Source organism: Mastigoproctus giganteus, chromosome 7 (assembly GCF_048544385.1).
Source record: "Mastigoproctus giganteus isolate SK-2022 chromosome 7, ASM4854438v1, whole genome shotgun sequence".
In the NCBI taxonomy this organism is placed as follows: Eukaryota; Metazoa; Arthropoda; class Arachnida; order Uropygi; family Thelyphonidae; genus Mastigoproctus; species Mastigoproctus giganteus.
Window position 1 is genome coordinate 115239571 of NC_143581.1, and position 20404 is coordinate 115259974.

The 20404-nt window shown below is 39.4% G+C and overlaps 1 protein-coding gene across 11 annotated transcripts in view; it reads right to left on the bottom strand.

The window, feature by feature from the left end:
* Window positions 1-20404, bottom strand: part of LOC150083163 (uncharacterized) — a 1214634-nt gene that overhangs the window by 38146 nt on the left and 1156084 nt on the right. For all 11 annotated transcript variants that reach the window (XM_090377874.1, XM_090377875.1, XM_090377878.1 and 8 more), the window contains one exon: window positions 9295-9388. In XM_090377874.1, coding sequence (XP_090234000.1) covers window positions 9295-9388 — 94 coding nt within the window. The remainder of the gene's footprint in view (window positions 1-9294; window positions 9389-20404) is intronic.

The following is a 20404-nucleotide window of genomic DNA, read 5'->3' on the forward strand; positions in this document are numbered from 1 at the left end:
AAGTAGTCAGCTCTATACTCAACCCTGCAGGCACCCTTACCAACTTTTGGAAGGAATCCATAACAAATATGCTGACTGCCCTGTTTCCTGAAAACAACCAACTGAAAATGGATCATACACTAGGACAATGATTTAAGAGCTTTTTACCATTGAAGAACTAAATCTGGTGTTGGAGAAAACTAAAAACAACAAATTACCAGGATTTGACCTCCTTGAGGTCGAAATTTTATTAACAAATTCCATAACCTGTTCTCTCAGCATCTCCTGGCTCTCTACAACTTGCCTTGCCCACTCCTCCTTCCCAAAGTGCTGGAAACTTGCATATTTTATGTCTCATCTTAAAAAAACCCTGACAAGCCAACTCAGCCTAACAATCTTCAGCACAGGGCCAATCTCTTATATTCCACTACAAATCTCCATTCTTACTGCTCTAGCTACTTCTGAACAAAATTATCTTATCACTCTTTTATTGAACGTAATTCTTGCCGTTGAAATGCTCCTACCTTTTTGCTCTCATGGATGATCTCAAGTCCTCGTAAGAGCCGACACCTGAGCTCAACATGAAACCAGAACAAACTCTGCTCTGTACCAAATAGATTCCTAGGTAACCAACTAAACATCTCTGCAGAAAAAAAATCAGGGCCATATTGCTCAAGGGCTCCTTGGCACCTGATCAGCACTACCATTAAACTGGACAATGCACCTATCACAACTGTTCAACAGATAAAATACCTTGGAATTATTATCGATGCAAAGTCTACATTCTTTCCACACCTTGCTCACCTCACAGCTAAGATCAGAAGGTACACTTTCACTTATTGCCAGGATTTCTAAATGCAACTGGTGCTCAAATATTGTGCCCTCTCACCCCTTTACAAGGCTGTTTTTTTTCCAGCATTGTACTACAGTGTTGGTGTTTGGTACCATTGGGCCATCATCACTAGAAATCAACGTAAATTGGATTTGATTTAGTGACTTATTCTTTTACTCATCACTTGTACCTACTGCACTGTCTGCACACTGGCCCACCATGTCCTTACAAGGCTCTTCCCCTGCACCTTGAAATTGTAGCCATATGCCTACTCTACTGTCACAAGAGGTCACTCCCTGCATCCATCCTAAACTACAATCGAAACCATATAAATTCCTTCATCGCCTCCGTAGCCAGGTGGGCAGGAACAGCAGTGTGTAGCACACGCTTCTTGATTAGACCAAGGTTCGAGCCCGTGACCACCAAATATGGAGGATGCGGAAAGGTCAGGGAATGACCACCGCATATCCCCAGAGCAATATGACCTTAGTTGCTAATGCTCCTAAAAACCAAATAACAAACAAACAAACAAACATAAATTCCTGAAGCAAGAAAATAAAAACATAACTGCTCATCATACTGACATCTGGTAAGCAAACTGGAACATCTCCCCAAAGGGCAGTGTTACCAAGAGATTCTTTCCAAACATCTCAATCACATATCCAAAAACCTCATCCATGGTTCTTTCTGGGACTCTATGCAAACCCATCTGATTACAGGACATGGCTTGCTAAATTCCATGCTTACTGCTAGGACTTATGGAATGACTGTGTTCCTGCAGACTGCTTGAGGACCGGAAACACATCCTTTATCACTGCCATCAATATCACCCACCTAGAAGCAAAATACTCATGGAACTCCACTCTCTTCCTTGCAGAAAGGAATTCTTCTTTGTCACGGATGAGCATTATTTTACTCACTTCTCAACCTTCACACAGGATGCTTTCACCCTGAAAAGGGAAAATTTCCCTCCTCAAAGGATGTGACATCTCAATTGCAAACCTCCAATGCTTTTGTCGCAGTTGTACACAGCTAACACAACACTCCCAGTCAGTATTCTGCTGACACCCTTCTGGATGCAGGAATACCTTAACTGCTGATACTGGCCCCAGTATGGGATCTACTGAAATGCTATCTTCAGGAAGTGGGACCTTTGCTAATCTGCATAGAGTAAGGTTCCAACTGCATACCTTGATGTGGGACAGATGTGATGCACATTGCTGGTATTCTCATTTGAGGGTGAGGCACAACTACTGACATCTGGTAAGCAAACTGGAACACTCATTGAAACATTCATTGACCACAGTAGGATTCCACCTGCATAAGGTGGAATCCTATTGTGGTCAATGAATCCTGGTCACCTTGTTGTGGGTAGTGACTTCCATTCAATACATCCATCACTGGATGGATGTACTAACATTTTTTTTTTTTTTGCCTGCAGCCTGCAGACAACCTGCATACTGCTGCCTGCAGACAACAGGAATAACACTCCAACACAACTTACACTAACAACTCGCAAACTACATACTAACATACACCATTCTGGTGTATGTTAGTATGTATTGCAATTTTGAAGTTTAAATGTAATGGAACATTTAAAATTGAGACAAGAAACCTATTTATGTAAATAATTATAATAATAAAATATTATAAAAAAATCTCATAATAAAATAAAATATAAATGAAAAAATCTCATAATAAAATAAAATATAAATGAAAAAATAAATAAATAATATAAAAATAAAAATAATAATAAATAAAATTGTAAAAAAATGAATAAAATATTCCAATAAAATGAATGGGATCTAGTTTACTGTAGCAATAATAGCATTCAATTGATGAGCATTACAATTGTTTACAGAAAGTGAATGGCAAAAATACTACCACAAACAAATTGCCTCTATCAGCCTGTTTCACTTGGTAACGCTGCATAAACAATAGCAAATGACCTTACAAACAATTTAAGTAAGGGCATATCTATATTTGTCTCTGACCTTATGTATGGTTGTCCCATATAAAAATAAATAAATAGAAAGTTTATTTATTTTTATATGCTTTATTTATGTATATTTTATATTCCTTACATTATTAAATTTAAGGACAAACATATTGTCCTTACATTTAATACTTTATGTCTTTAAATATTTAACTTTTAACTTTGTTCATCCACACATGAAGTGTTATGTCAGTCAGTCTGTAATGTTGTTTAGTAAGATGATAAACATCTTACAATTGTTCTACATGACCACCGCATATCCCCAGAGCAATATGACCTTAGTTGCTAATGCTCCTAAAAACCAAATAACAAATAACAAACAAACAAATCCAGGGAAAAAATAGTGATTTTAAAATTTAATCATAGGGATATTTATATAAACCATGTTACAATACCACAAATATTTAATTATTTACAAAATGTTTAAAATTGAACATTAAATCTTTTTGATAGATAATGTGGTGAAGTGGTGAAGGATTGCAAGACTTTCAACTTCCAACTCTGTGTTATTAAACAAAATCTTTCTACATATATATTATAAAAGCCATTAATATTACACTTTTAAGCATTGGAAAAGGGACAACTATGAGCAGGCCAGGCAGCATGTCACTCATTAACATTTTTGCTCAGTTAACTTCAGCAATAAAGGGTCACAGAGAGGCACTGTGAGATTGACACGTGAGCAGTCCCACTACACCTCTCAACAGTTTGGTGCAGGATTTTTAGTGATAGATTATTTCATGCTAGATCAGGAAACATTCACCCATGTTCAGCATACAGGTCTGGAGGCCACATTTTAGGAAGCATGCAGAGCTGCTTTAAATGGGTGCAGAGGAGGGCAACGAGATTGGTGAAAGGAACAAAAGGGTGGTCTTACCAAGAGAGGCTTCAGTTCTGCAAATTTCGATATCTAAAGACTAGGCACCTGTGAGGTGATCTGATTGGGGTATAGTCACGAGGATTAATGGAAGAGAAGTGAGACACCAGCAGCAGAAGAACCAAAAACAGAAGGAACCACCAGATTGGGAAAGAAGACATCAGCAGAAGATAGAATTAGGAGACAAGATAGGCCAATTGACCCAGTAGCAGTGGGGCAATAGGAGTAAGAAATTAATTGGAAAAGTGAAGAGCGTCCTCAAGAGAGACAGCATCCACAGCAAACATGAGACAAAAAATCAGAGAATAGAACTTGGATACATTGAAACAGAACCTCCTTGCACTCAACAAGAGACTAAACCGATACATCAAGGCTTTGAATAGATTAAACTCAATGCTGATGGCATTTTTCCTCTTGCTAAGATTTATGAGGGGACATAAATTCAAATTCAGGAATGATGGTTGTAGAATAGATGTGTGGAGGTTTGTCTTCCCAGTAACTGGTTGACTGTTGCAACAAACGTCTATATATTGTTGTGGAAGTGAGGAGTTTGAATAAATTCAAGAAAGGAACTAGAAAGTTATTGGAGGGGATGGATGTGGGAGGATTTTTTTTTTTTTTTTAGGCTGATGCTTTATAAACTTGCTTTACTTGCATCATATGCCACTACTACTACTACTACTAATAATAATAATAATAATAAGGCGAGATGGCCCAGTGGTTACGACACTGGACTACCAGCCTGATGGACCCAGGTTCGATGACCACCTTTGCGGAAGCGAACACGGCTCCATCATGCTGGGAGACCAGTATAATAATAGTAATAAATAAATTAATAGTAATAAAAAATTAATAAATTAAATAAACATTGTGAAAGTTGCTCCAAGGGACCTACCTACCCCCAGGTCAGAGTTGCGGCTAAGGCAGATTGTGGAACCATCTGGCATCACCCGCAAGAACTACCACTGGACATAAGCAGAAGCTAAAACAGGTCAACCTCCAATAATGGATGATGTCGCAGAGAAATATTAATCATACTGCATCGAGTGTGGCGCAGGATAAAGTCACTCGCATTCAGGCCTTAGGCAGAGGGGTAGGTTCTAAAAATCAGACGGTCTCCCGAGGTAGACAGTGGAGTGAGTGGTGCTGTCCCCAGTATGGCTACCACAAGAGAAGGGCAAGACCATCCAGCCCCACCAACTGGAAGTGCTTTCTGTGCAACTGCGCTAGTGACCACCCAGGAAGGGAGAAAATGGCAATGCATGAAGTGGAGCATCAAAACGAATACGTACAACATGCAAGCATACTACAAAATAACGAAGCTGGAGACCGATGTGACAACTTACAGGGTGAGACTACATACCAAGTGGCTGGAACGATTCCTGGATATTCAGGTCACCGAACAGTGAAAAGCCGACCAGAGAAGGACCATCGTCACGAAGAACCTGATAGCTCCTGCAATCTTGGAAAAAATCAAGCAGGACGTGAGTGATCAACTACAAAGGATAAAGAATATGGAACCAGAGGAGGAAGAACATACCACCACAAAACCAGAGGAGGAAGAGCAAGAGGAAATACAACCAACAGCAGCTGAAGTGGAAACAGATGAGGTCATGATGTCCAGAATAGAGGATGAGTGGAAGAAGGCCCTAACAGAATGCGAAGGAATGGACCGCATAAAGACTCACATGATACCGAAGCAGAGGCTGAATAGAACCTTGTGGAGAGTAGCAGACCACCTGAATTGGCACATAATACCACATTCCTTCAACAGCAATGGTGCAACACTGGAGGCCATCCACACAGCCATGTATTGTGCTGCGGTAGCAGTCACGAGGATTAATGGGAGAAGTGAGAGATCAGCAGCAGAAGAACCAAAAACAGAAGGAACCTTGCTTGGGAAAGAAGACTTCAGCAGAAGATACAATTAGGAGTCAAGATAGGCCAACTGACTCAGTGCCAACGGGGCAATAGGAGTAAGAAATTAATTGGAAAAGCGAAGAGCATCCTCAAGAAAGACAGCGTCCACAGCAAACATGAGACAAAAAATCAGAAAATAGGACTTGGATACATTGAAGCAGAACCTCCTTGCACTCAACAAGAGACTACGGCGATACAAAGAGAGCTCCCAGAGGAAAATAAACAACCGAATCTTCAATAAGGACCAAAGAGCTTCTACAAGAATCTCGGAGAAGACGGTAAAGAAGGGAACAGACCACTCAAGAAGAAGACGATTGAGGAGTTCTGGGGAAACATATGGAGCAGGGAAGTAAGACATAACAGTCGAGCCACCTGGATAGAACTAGAATGCAAGGAAACCAAGAACATACAAGAAATGAGAGGATCAGAGATCCAGGAAGAAGTAAACCAGACGATCAAGGACGCTCACAACTGGCAAACTCCAGGAATAGATAACGTCGACAACTACTAGTACAAGAAGCTCCCTTGCACACACAACCACCTGGCAGAGCAGTTCACCTGAATGATAAGGCACCTAGAGAAATCCCGAAGTTTCTCACTCAAGGAATCACATATCTGAAGTCTAAAGACGAAGATACAAGAAACCCGGTGAAATTTAAACCAATCACCTGCCTCTCAACAATGTACAAGATCCTGACCAGCTGCATAACCAGGAAGATATCAGATCACTTGAAGAGCCAGAACATAATGGCCGAACAGCAGAAAGGATGCAAGCGGCTGAGCAAAGGATGCAACGAGCAATTAACCATAGACGCGCAGTTATGGAGCAAGCCTATAAGAAGCGCCGCAACATGTACACAGCCTACATAAATTACCGCAAGGCCTTCGACTCCGTGCCTCATAGCTGGCTAATAGAGGCACTTAACATCTACACTGTCAATCCAATAGTGACAAACTTCCTAGGAGAAATGATGGTGAAATGGAGTACCACCATTAAGGTCAAGAACATCACAACCAGGCCAATCCCCATCAGGAGAGGAATCTTTCAGGGAGATACCCTGAGACTACTGTGGTTCTGTCTAGCACTTAACCCACTATCTACCATGCTCAACAGTAGCAAGTACAGATATAACCTCAAAGAAGGAAGGAAGAATCTTCCTTCTTTGAGGTTATATCTGTACATTCCTTCTTCTTTTGTACACATATTCCTTCTTCTTCTTCTTCTTCTGTACACCCTTACCCACCTGATGTACATGGATGACATGAAGCTCTACGCGGGAACCGAGAAGCACCTTCAGCAACTACTCCAGATCACCGAAGAATTCAGCAATGATATTAGGATGGAATTTGGTCTAGACAAATTCCAGAAAAATTCTAGACAAATGCAAGACCCACGGACTGCGTCAGGGAAAATTAGTCAGCCGAAACTACCAGCTGCAGAGTGGTAATGAGATTGAAGCCATGGCAGAGGGAGAGGCCCACAAATACTTGGGGATGATGCAAGCTCAGCAGTTACAGCACAAGGAAATTAAGGCCTGCCTGACCAAAATATACCATCAGAGACTCAGAAGCCTGCTGAAAGCAAAGCTGAATGGAGGGAACACAGTTAAAGCCATAAACACCTATGCAGTCCCAGTGCTAACATACTCCTTCAGGGTAATAGATTGGACTAACACCGAGCTGGAGGATATCATGAGAAAGACAAGGACAATGATAACCAAGAGCCGCCAACACCACCCGAAACCTGCTGTGGAGAGACTGACAATTGCCCGGGAAGGAGGAAGGGTCCTGATAGACGTCATTGAGCAACAGAAGACAGCAATAGTTAACCTGCAAGATTACTTCCAGAGACACACACAGCAGCACTTCAACGGGCCATAAGGAAGATAAAGAAGCGGTATACCCAAATGAACCTAAGCGAGGAGTCCCCCCCAAACCAGGAGGTACAAACAAAGCTAGAGAGATGGGCAGAGAAGACACTACAATGATCTCCATCAAGATCACATAGATAAAATTGCTTCCAATGCATGTTTCATGAGCAGGATGCTCTTCCCCAGGACTGAAGGATTCATGCTCACCATCCAAGACCAGGTAATCAACACCAAGAACTAAAGAAAATACATCGCCAAGGAGCCTGGAGTGTCTGGTGACACATGTCGATGATGCCACCTGGCCTCAGAAACGATCCAGCACATCACTGTGGGATGCAAGGCGATCACCCCAGACTGAGTACACTCATAGACACAACCAGGTAGCCAGGATAATACATCAGAAGCTAGCATGGAAATATCAGTTGCTCGAAGAAAGTGTACCGTACTACAAGTACGAACCCCGGGCAGTACTAGAGACCCCAACCCACAAACTGTACCAGGACTGTGCCATAACAACGGATAGGACAACCCCAAACAACAGACCGGACATAACCCTTGTGGACAAGAAGGAAAAGGCTACCTATCTGATTAACATAGCGGTACTCAACACTGGCAACCTGCAGAAAACCCATGGGGGAAAAAATCAAGAACACAAACCTAAGACAGGAGATCAAAGAGATGTAGCATATGTAACAAGTAATGACCATCCTGATCATCATGATTGCCAAAGACCCTACATAACAGCCTAACAGCAATAGGTCTCCCAGAGAACACCTACAAGGAACTCCAGAAATTCCCAATCCTGAACACCTGTAGGATAGTCAGAGAGTTCCTCAACCAACAGTAACACCAGACATAACAACAACCACACTGTGTACTTGGTAGTAATACCCGTCACGAGGTGAAACTCCCAATCAGGGAGAAATAATATAAGAGTGATAGTAATAATAATAATAATAATAATAATTCTGGGTTTTTAGTGGTATTTTTAAGGAGGAATTCAGGAATAACTTTCCTTGAATGTACAGAAATACGATTTATAACTTATTAACTAAACTCAGCTGGCCTGTTAGACAGTAAACTGAAGCAAGACTGGTGAGTTTTAACCAGGGCAAAATTTAATAAAGGTAAGTAACATTAATTATATTAATAAATAATTAAAATAAAATAATAAAAAATACTAAATAATAAATAAAAAATTAAATAATCAATAAAAGTTTTAAAAAAATTAAATAATTAAAGATAATAAACATAATTTGTGTTTAAAGTAACAATGGTATTGTATTTCTGCAGTTTTCCTAATATTGGAGCTGGCTAAGAAAATAAGAAAAAATGCCTATGAGTAATGTGCTGCTTGTCCCAGTGCAGTATGCACTGGGACAAGCAGCACTTATTTAATACATATCCCTTTGCACAATCCTCAAAAAACTTTCCTGAATAATGTGATCCATGTGATAAAAAGATCAATATGTTTTTAATTTTAATGTCTGTATGTATTTTACAACAGGTGAGTAGAACTATAACCGATTTCATCAACTGATCAGAAATTTACTACAGTATTTTGAAACTTATATAATTAATGCAATCAAGGCTAAGCCAATGGGATAAGGCAAGGAGGAGAACCATCTTATGACACCACTTGTGAAAGGAGACCAGCACTTAAAATAATATCATTTTAAGTGATATATGTATAAAGAGGGTACCATATTCATACCCTGTCTCAGGCAACAAAATGTCTAGGCTCAGCCTTGATTGCAAAAAGAAACTAGAGCATGCATGCATGTCTGAATTTACCATATATATGCACCACTGAATTTACCTTTATCTCTAGCACAGAGATAGTGATACTGCTCTGTACAACCTTTATTTAAACATCCTAAAGATGCACCACTGAATTTACACTTTGAACACACCTGAAATTAATAAAAATAAGAATTTTCTACTATTTTAAATCAATCTGAAATAATTTCAAATAAATCCAGAACTTATATTTGAAGCTATTTCCATTCAAAACAAAACAAACACAGATTCGAGTAGAATATTCATGGCAAGTTGTATGACGTGCACTGAAAGAGAGTTCAGTAACAAAGTTAACTCTAAAATGAATTCTAACGAGAGCATCTTGGGATAAATCCCAAGATGCTCTCGTTAGACTTCATGTTAGTCATAGCCATTTTTTTCCATTTTTTTCCAGTTTTTAGTCATAGCCATTTTTTTCCATTTTTTTCCAGTTTTTAGTCATAGCCATTTTTTTATATTTAAACAAAAATTTAGTCATGAGTGACACAGTGCCAATTTATGAATTATTATTATTATTATTAGCCATATGGTGCAAGGAAGCCTGAGGCTTATGCTGCACCAACCAAAAAAAAAAAAAAAAAAAAATTTCTGAATTACCCCAAGAGAGAGAGAAAACAAGAGTCAGAAGTAGAAGGGAATCACCAAGAAGGAGAAGAATAATGATATCCAGCTCAGGACCTTGGGTGTGCCAAGCCCATACTCACCAGATGTGAGCCCCTGGGGTTAAATTTCTGCAATCGTGTTTCTGATCGATCTGCATAATTAATTGTTTTGTTATTGAAGAAGTTTGGCCATAAAAAATAAAATCCAAGAGTTTCCTTGGATTTTATTTTTTTAAAAATTAAATTCTTGTTTAAAAAAAAACAAGAATTTAAAATTAGCAGCATCTTTCCTGTAGAATTACTAAAGAATGCTACTGTCATCACATTTGATCCATGTCTTCCAACAGAAATGCTATCTTGCTTGCTTCAGATGTAGTTTACATTTCGCAGTGGCAGACCACTCACCACAGTGCATGGTTGATTTTAGCTTCTTTCACGTTTTGCTCACTGACAGTAAAGACAACATGACACTACCAGAATGACACCAGCTAGCAGCATCCTCAACAAAGAGTTTAACATTTGTAGAAAAGCAATTACACTCTTCACTCAAATGATCAATCGTGGAATAAAACTCCATGTGGACCTGCAGCACCATAATTTGATTGTGTAAGTGCACTACATTAACTCGGTCACGATAAGAGGTACATTATATGGAAGCTGGGTGTAGTATTAAAATTCAAATTATATTTTTATGTATGTACTTTACACTGAAAGGCATGCAGTTACAGCTGAAAGTATTTCAAATGTTTCACCTAAAGAATTGGCAATTTCAAGGATTTCTTTCCCTTTTAGAAGCAGTATTGGAATGGTTAGAGGAGAGTATTTCCCATTATATTTTCTGATTTAAACTGTTGCAATATCTGTGAATCTATTTACAGTGGATGCGTATCAGGCCCATTCTTACATCTTACTAATTTGTCATACATGACAACAAGTGAATAAGTTTCTGAAATAAATTCCTGTTTTTTTTTTGCATTGCTACAGGCTTCATTCCACCATATTTTCAGGTTGCAACATGTTTTGATAGATGATTTAGGTATGGTGCATGGCGTATTCTACAGTTGCCATTATCTGGCAGGTGATTTACATATTTACCACAGAGTCAATGGTGATAGAAGTAATAGTTTACATATCTATATAGATTGGTCCACTTGACATCGATGGTTCTTGACATCGATGGTTCAACTGTTGATGATCCTGCTCAGGTAGCTAACAAACTAAATGAATATTTTGCATCGACATTCACACATGAGGAGTTATTCAGGAAGGGGAATGCCAGAGGTGAAGTAAATTCTCTCAGTAAGCTAGATAATCTTGTAATAACTGAGAGTAAAGTGGAGGAGAAATTGTGGAAGATAAACACAAGAAAGGCACCTGGGGTGGATGGGATTTATCCAGTTATATTAAAGGAGGCAGCAAAGGAAATAAGCAAACCCTTAGCCATAATTATGAGAGCTTCCTTGGACTCAGAGGTAGTACCCATAGACTGGAGATGTGCAAATGTGACCGCAATTCATAAAGGAGAATCAAAGGCTGACACAAGTAATTATAGACCTGTGAGTTTAACTTCTGTTCCAGGAAAATTAATGGAGACACTGGTTAAAGAAGCACTGCAGGATCATCTAGACAAGACTTCAGTTATAGCCCGGACACAGCATGGTTTCGTTAAGGGGAAGGGTTGCCTGACCAATTTGATTGGATACTATGATGCAGTCACAAAAGAACTGGATGCAGGGAATAACTTTGATATTATATACTTGAATCTTAGAAAAGCTTTTGATACTGTTGCACATGGAAGACTGCTGCACAAATTGGAGCAATGTAGCATTGGAGGCAAATTGCTGCTATGGATAAAGGGTTGGTTGAGGGGGAGAAGACAGAGAGTGGTAATCAATGGACACTGCTCATCGTGGACTAATGTTATTAGTGGAGTCCCTCGGGGTTCAGTGTTGGGTCCATTATTGTTTTCTGTATTTATAAATAATATTGATGATGGTATATCAAGCTTAATGTCCAAGTTTGCCGACGAAACAAAAGTTGGCAGGGTTGTTAAGGACACTACTGATGCTATGCTGCTGCAACAGGATCTGGAAAGGTTGAGCAGATGGGCTGAGAGGGGGCAAATGAAGTTTAACATTGACAAATGTAAAGTACTACATATGGGAAACAGCAACCCAAGAGCAACGTATCAACTCTGTGATACTACAATGACAGTGGTAGAGAATGAAAAGGACCTGGGGGTAATTGTGCAGGCAGATATGAAGTTCTCTGTGCAGTGCAGACAGGCTGCAAGAGTAGCTCATGGTGTCTTATCAATGATATACAGGAATTTTTCTAGCAGGGATAAGGAGGTGAATATTCCCTTGTATAAGGCAATGGTCAGGCCACACCTTGAGTACTATATACAGGTCTGGAGGCCTCATTTCAAGAAGGATGTAGAGCTGCTGTAACGAGTACAGAGAAGGGCAACAAGATTAGTGAATGGAACAAAGGGTTGCTCTTATGAAGAAAGGCTTAAGTTTTGCAAATTACAGTGTCTGTAGACTAGGCACTGGCGAGGTGATCTGATAGAGGTGTACAAAGCCTTGAATGGTTTGAGCATGCTCAATGCTGATGGGATTCTGCCTCTTGCTCAGAATAATCACCTGAGAGGGCATAAATTCAAATTGAGGAAAGACAGATGTAAGATAGACGTGCGGAAATTTGCCTTTAGCCAGCGGGTAGTTGGTTGGTGGAACAGAATTCCATCCCTTGTTGTGGAAGTTGATAGCTGTGGAAGTTTTTTTTTTGGCTGATGCTGCATAAGCTTGCTTTCTTGCATCATATGCCTCTACTAATGCTAATATGCCATTTTTGATATTTCATCCAGTTAGTTTTATCAGACTTCCAGACTGTTTTTATTTCAGTTTCAGGAGAAGTTAGATTGTGTATCACTGGGCAATGGTCACTATTACGAGGGTTATCAGTTATCTGTCCAATTTTTGAGTGGAAACAAGTTTGGAGAGCATACTGAAAGGTTAATTGCAAAAGAGAGAGATGCATGTGTGCATGCCAAGATGGAAGGTTAATTTCAATTACTGTCCTCTCTTACCATAAGAGATTATGTCCATTCCAATTACCCAAGATACAAAAAGGGGATGGTAACTGTGTAACTAAATCATCCGAATCAGCAAGAGTGTATGAATGATTGGGCAAGAGGAATAAAGAAACTGCTGTTATTGCTATCATGGCATAACCAGAGCTAATACTGCTTCTGAAGGTGTTTTCAGAGGTACAGATCTAGAGGATGTTCTAGAGTTTACTAGCAATGCTACTAAACGTTCTAGAGTCTAATAGCAATGCTACTAAACGTTCTAGAGTCTAATAGCAATACTCTCCATGAGCTATATTAAAGTCATACCTATCCTTTTTATATAATATGTAATGTTTTACTGTCATAGAACTAGTGCAGTAAAAAGGACACAAAATGAAGGACCTCAAAAATGGTTTTATTTTTATTCAATCACCACATTATTGAATGCACTTATTACACCATTTTAAATATTTCTGAAAACATTCAGTGAAGGTGTCCAAAGAGATAATGTTCAGCTCAGCAGTCATACATTTGTTTAACATCTTCAATGTCCTGAACTCTGTTTCCTTTGAGGGCAGTTTTCACATTGGGAAAGAGGAAGAAGTCTGTTGGTGTTAGATTAGGAGATAAGGGTGGATGGTTGATCTGCACAAGGCCACGTTTTGTAAGAAATGTCAACAAATGTAGAATGGGAGGGGCATTGTCATGCAAGAAAAACCAGCTGCCTTTCTCTCAAAATTGCTATCTCTCCCCTTCGGGTACAAACTCCTTGTGAATCACAGCCCATTTGTTGAAAAACATCATCATTATCATCTTGATACTGGACTTCTGTAAACAAAGCTTTTTGGGCATTGGTGATGATTTCGAAGTCCACTACATGCTCTGACGTCTTGAATTTGTGTTGCACCAAAACACCAAATACTCATCTTCAGTGACAATACAGTCGAGTAAAATTAGGACTGTCTTGACAAGTTTGGATGACATCTTCATGTGATGACATTCTTCACTATTTCATCCAACCATGAGGCGGTGCAGCACAAATTTAGCACAGATCTTCCTTTTCCCTAAATCTTTGTGCAGAATTTGATGAATCATCTCCTTATTCATATCCAGCTCATCAGCCATAATTCTGAGGGTCAAACAATGATTTCTTGCCACAATTTTTTGAACTTTTGCAACTCTGTCCTCCGTTTGAGAGGTGGACAGATGCCCACTCTTTGGGTTATTGTGAACATTCTCATATCTATCTTGATAACACTCTGTAGCCACTTGGTAATCACTGATAATATTCAAACACATTAGTACAACTTATGTTTCATCACCATAAAATTTTTTTATTATTTCATATGTTTCTGTTGCAGATTTTCTACACTTTAAAGCAAAATTTGGCATTCGTTTGTTGCTCCTTTGCAAAATTGTGACACAAAACATTAACACTATTAGTGAAACTTGCAAACTGTCAGCCTGCTGGACAATCTCTTTACCATCATCTGTTGGAAGAGGTTTGAACTACAACATACAACTTCTTGTTATTTTCAAACTCATTGAATATGACTGCAACAGCAGTCTGGTAACTTGATACCACAACTTGTATACATCATTTCAGTTTGCTCTGAGTCCATGACAGTTCCATTGAAATAATGTATGCATTATTTGGCTTTATTAGGCATGTCTATTTGCTGGATTTTATTTTTTTCCTTTTTGAGAATAGTGGTATGCCAGTGTTCATGTCCTCTTCTGCATGAATTTCAAGAATTGGATCATCTTAATATATTTTTTCATCAATGTCCATGGCATCAGTACTTATCTCTTTCAGAGCTGCTGGTTTTAAATAATTTTTTTTTCTGAAGATATTGTCACTGGTTTGGTTGGTAAATTAATGATTTACCGAATGAGCTGTATGCTGTTGGGTTGGCTGTTCTTTTAATCATTAGCATTAGTAGAGGCATATGATGCAAGAAAGCAAGCTTATGCAGCATCAGCCAAAAAAAACAAAAAAAAAAAAAAAACGAAATGCTCCCATTTCATCCCTCCATTCATTCCAAATACCTCTTCAGCTCCTCCTTAAATTTATTTAGGCTATCAACTTCCACAACAAAAGAGGGAAGTCTGTTCCACCAATCAACTACCCACTGGCTAAAGGCAAACTTCCGCATATCTGTCCTACAACTGTCTTTCCTCAATTTGAATTTATGCCCTCTCAGGTGATTATTCTTAGCAGAAGGAAGAATCCCATCAGCATTGAGCATGCTCAAACCATTCAAGGCTTTATACACCTCAATCAGATCACCTCGCAGGTGCCTAGTGTCCAGACACTGTAATCTGCAAAATTTAAGCCTTTCTTCGTAAGAGCAACCCTTTGTTCCATTCACTAATCTTGTTGCCATTCTCTGTACTCATTCCAACAGCTCTACATCCTAATGGTCAGGCCACATCCAAGGTGTGGCCCGACCATTGCCTTATACAAGGGGATAATCACTTCGTTATCCCTGCTAGAAAAATTCCTGTATATTATTGACAAGACACCATGAGCTACACTTGCAGACTGTCTGCACTGCTTGGAAAACTTCATATCTGCCTGCACAATTACCGCCAGGTCCTTTTCATTCTCTACCACCATCAGTGTAGTACTACAAAGTTGATACATTACTCATGTAGAACTTTACATTTGTCAATGTTAAATTTCATTTGTCACCTCTCAGCCCATCTGCTCAACTTTTCTAGATCCTGCTGCAGCATCGTACTGTCATTAGTATCCTAATCATTAGAGGACTGACTGTGCCACTCAGTTATTGAAATGCTTGGGGGAAATGAACAACCATTATGTATGATTCAGTTTCCAAATTACTCCTGGGGGAACTGAACGGTCAGTATATATATCATTCAGTCTCTAAATCACTCCTCTATTAGTTTTCCAAAATTACTGCATTTGGAAAACTGAAGCATAGGAAAGTGATTCAGTAGACACTAAAAACTGTTGCTTTGCTTCGTGGTATGGCACCTTTCTTCAACTTTGTATTTTTTGATATTCTTTTTTCTATGTGAAGAAATAAAAATTATTGAAAGGATATGGAAAATTGGAGAATTCTCTTGAGTATGCCATACATTTCCCTGACAGTTTAGGCAGCATTGTGTTCCAGTAATGCAGTCTGTATGAATTAGCATTAGCATTAGCATTAGTAGAGGCATTTGATGCAAGAAAGCAAGCTTATGCAGCATCAGCCAAAAAAAAAAAAAAAAAAAAAAAAGTAACATAAATAAATAAAAATAACCACTTCCACTTCACCCCTCTGTTCGTTCGAAATACCTGTCCAGCTGAGCCTTAAACTTATTTAGGCTATCAACTTCCACGACAAGGGATGGAAGTCTGTTCCACCCACCAACCACCCGCTGGCTAAAGGCAAATTTCCGCACATCTATCCTACATCTGTCTTTCCTCAATTTGAATTTATGCCCCCTCAGGTGATTTTTCTGAGCTAGAGGAAGAATCCCATCAGCATTGAGCATGCTCAAACCATTCAAGGCTTTGTACACCTCTATCAGATCACCCCGCTGGTGCCTAGTTTCCAGACACTGTAATTTGCAAAACTTAAGCCTTTCTTCGTAAGAGAACCCCTTTGTCCCATTCACCAATCTAGTTGCCCTTCTCTGTACTCTTTCCAGCAGCTCTACATCCTTCCTGAAATGAGGCCTCCAGGCCTGTATACAGTACTCTAGGTGTGGCCTGACCATTGCCTTATACAAGGGAATAATCACCTCCTTATCCCTGCTAGAAAAATTCCTATATATCATTGACAATACACCATGCGCTACTCTTGCAGCTCGTCTGCACTGCTCAGAGAACTTCATATCTGCCTGCACCACCACCCCCAGGTCCCTTTCATTCTCTACCACTGTCAGTGTACTACCACAGAGTTGATACGCTGCTCTGGGGTTGCTGTTTCCCATATGTAGTACTTTACATTTGTCAATGTTAAACTTCATTTGCCACCTCGAAGCCCATCTGCTCAACCTTTCCAAATCCTGTTGCAGCAGCATAGTGTCAGTAGTGTCCTTGACAACCCTGCCAACCTTCGTATCGTCTGCAAACTTGGACATTAAGCCTGATATACCATCATCAATATCATTTATAAATACAGAATGTGTTCTTTTGAACATGTTCATACAGACTGCCTGAGCACAACCAGATTTTTGGCACTAAAAACACAGCTCTCGGTTAGGAATGTAAGATCGAATTTTGCTTAGATATCTAGCTTTTGCAGATAATGTCAGATTTGGTGTTTTAAATATCAGAATGATTAACTGAGTAGGAGTAAGTATTTAATCTTTCTTGGCTACTATCCTTTTAGCATGTATTACATTTTGATCACTTAGTTCCTGAACAATCTCTTCCTTGGATACATTAAGAAGATCTCACTCTGCTGTTACTTCTTTAGAGGAGTTCAAGGTAACCTTTGTGGGAATTCCACCAAATGTTGATATTTTAGGTGTCTTTCTATTGTTTGTGGTTACTCTACTAGAGGTTCTCTGGACTGTAGCCCATGCACACCATTTTTGGAGGATTAAGCACATATTAGACATTTATAAATTAATGATGAGCTTGACAGCCCATCCACTGAGCACTTACTCAGTGGATGGGCTGTCAAGGAGTGCAGTACAGCCAACCCCATATAACATGTACTTCTACAACACAGTTTCACTTTAGCATGATTTATAAATTGCGGCAATCCTCGCACAACATGGTACTTATATAAGCAGTTTTGCTCTAATGCAGTATTTTTCAGCTTTTGTTTGGTGAAAGCCCTAAATATCAGAATGATTAACTGAGTAGGAGTAAGTATTTAATCTTTCTTGGCTACCCTGTAATTTTTCAACATTTCCATTCTTTTTTGTGAATCTATTTGCTGTTGACTCACTAGTTGTTATGCAAAAAAAAAAAAAAAAAGAAAAAAAAAAAAGGAAATCCCCATATTTTATTTATTTATTTTTTTTTTATGTGAACCCCAAACACGAGAGGTATTAGAACCTATAGTACTTAGTACCATGCTTGGGTTGGAGGTTGAGAAGACGAAAGAAGATATTTGTTGACATTGGACTTGAACTTCTGTAGACTGTAATTTTCAGGAAATACATATGAAGGAAGGTTGTTCCAGAAAACGGCAGTTGAATGAATAAATGAGGAAGATGAAAAGTTGGTTCTGTGAGTTTGAAGTTGGACAGTAAATGGATGTTGGCTGGTGGCGGCATGTGTTCGGACTGTTTTGAAAGAGAGAGCGGGAATTATAGAAGCCAATTCAGAAGAACAGTGCCCATGGAAGTATCTGTAGAAGAAGCATGCAGCAGAAACAGTACGTCTATGAGAAAGCGAGTGGAGAGACGCTGTTAGAGATGAATCATTAATGAACCTAACTGCCCTCTTCTGAATGGAATCAAGAAGCCTGAGAGAGGTTTTGGGGGCACCACCCCAGATGTGGGAACAATATTCCATGGCAGGGCGGATTTGCGATTTATATAGAGTGAGCAGCTGTTTGGAAGAAAAGTAATGCCGAGAGCGAAAGAGAAAACCAAGTTTTTTAGATGCAGAGGAAGCAATATTTGTAATGTGCTTGTGCCAAGAGAGATTAGAAGTCAGGGTAATCCCCAAAAGAGATATATCATTTTGCCTAGGAATCAGAGTGTCACTAAAGATAAGCATAGGAGCAGAAGATTCCTTTTTGCGAGATATAAGACAAGACTGAGTTTTAGAAGGGTTGAAATCAACTAAGTTGTCTTTGCCCCACTGGAGAATTACCTGAAGATCGGCATTTAAGGTAGCAGATTTTCGAGAAGTTGAAGCTGACTGAGCAGGACAAGGTTTCTCAAAATGGAAAGTGGAATGCAATGTGCTAACATCCGCAAAACTATGGATAGGATTTCCAGTCAATGGAAGAAGGTCATTAATATACAAGAGGAAAAGAGTGGGGGAAAGAACTGAATCTTGGGGGACACTGGCATCAGTGGAGAAGTTAGAAGACAGAGAGCCATCTACCATCACCTGCAGTGAGCGATCAGAGAGAAAACTGGATAACCAATTATTAAAAACAGTTGGCAAACCATAAGATGGAAGCTTATTCAGAAGACCTTTATGCCAAACATGATCAAAAGCCTTTGAGATGTCAAAAGCAACTACTTGTGTTTCACCGAACCTTTCCATTGAATTAGTCCATAAATGGGTAACATAAGCCAGAATATCACGAGTGGATCGACACTGATGGAATCCATACTGGCGATCGTTGATCAGACGGAAGGTTTCTAGGTAGTTTAAGAGTTGGCGGTTTTTTGATTTCTCCATTACTTTAGAAAGAGTAGAAGTAATTGCAATGGGACGATAATTGGATGGGAGGGATTTGTCACCCTTTTTAGGAACTGGCTGGATATGAGCAAATTTCCAAGCAGAAGGAAAAACACCTTTGGAATAAGAAAGTGAAAAAAGGCGGCAAAGAATAGGAGTAAGTTCAGGAGCACAGGTTCTGAGAACAAGTGGAGAAATACCATCAGGACTGGGAGCTTTCTTAGCATCAAGATTCATCAAAATCTTTCTGATATCCTTTTGACGGAAGACCACAGGAGGCACTGAATGGAGCATGTTGGGAATGGTGGGAGGTATTTTACCAAGATCATTAATACATGAACTGGAAGAAAAATGGATTGCTAGCAGGTCAGCTTTATCCTTGGCTGAAGTGACAACAGAACCATCTGGTTTGGACAGAGGTGGGAGCAGAGATGGGCAAAAGTTGCGACCAATAGCTTTGGCAAGAGACCAGAATGCTCGGCTACCATTAGGGCAAGAAGCAAGTTTTCTACTCTTAGCCTGTTCAAACTCTAGTTTGGACTGATTAATAACTGCTTCACAATTGTTGCGAGCTTTGGTGTAGGCAGAAAATGAAACCGAAGAATTATAAACAAGCCAATTACTATATGCGACATTCTTCTCTTGAACAGCCTTAGCACATTTATTGAAAAACCAAGGTTTAGATAAAGGACGAGATTTTAAAGTGGAGTGTGGGATAAAGGATTCCATTCCTGCAAGAATAATTTCACTGACACGATCTGAGCAAAAGTTGACATTAGAAGTTTTGAAACAGTAATCCAACCAAGGAAAAGAAGAAAAGAAGTCTCGCAGGTCATCCCATTTTGCATTCTTGTAATGCCATACAACACGAGGTTGGGAATAGCCATGAGATAAAGGTTCCATTGGAGAAGAGACAATCACCAAGTTGTGATCTGAAGTGCCTAAAGGACCTCTCACCACGACCGTATACTTAGAAGGGTTGTTTGTGGGAAAAGGATCAAGCGTATTGGCTGTATGATTAGGATTGTCCAGTATTCTTGTATGTAAATGAACAATCTGTGCTAGGTCATTAGTAATTGCAAAAGCCTCAGCATCTCGACCTGCTGGGTCGGTGTGACCAGAA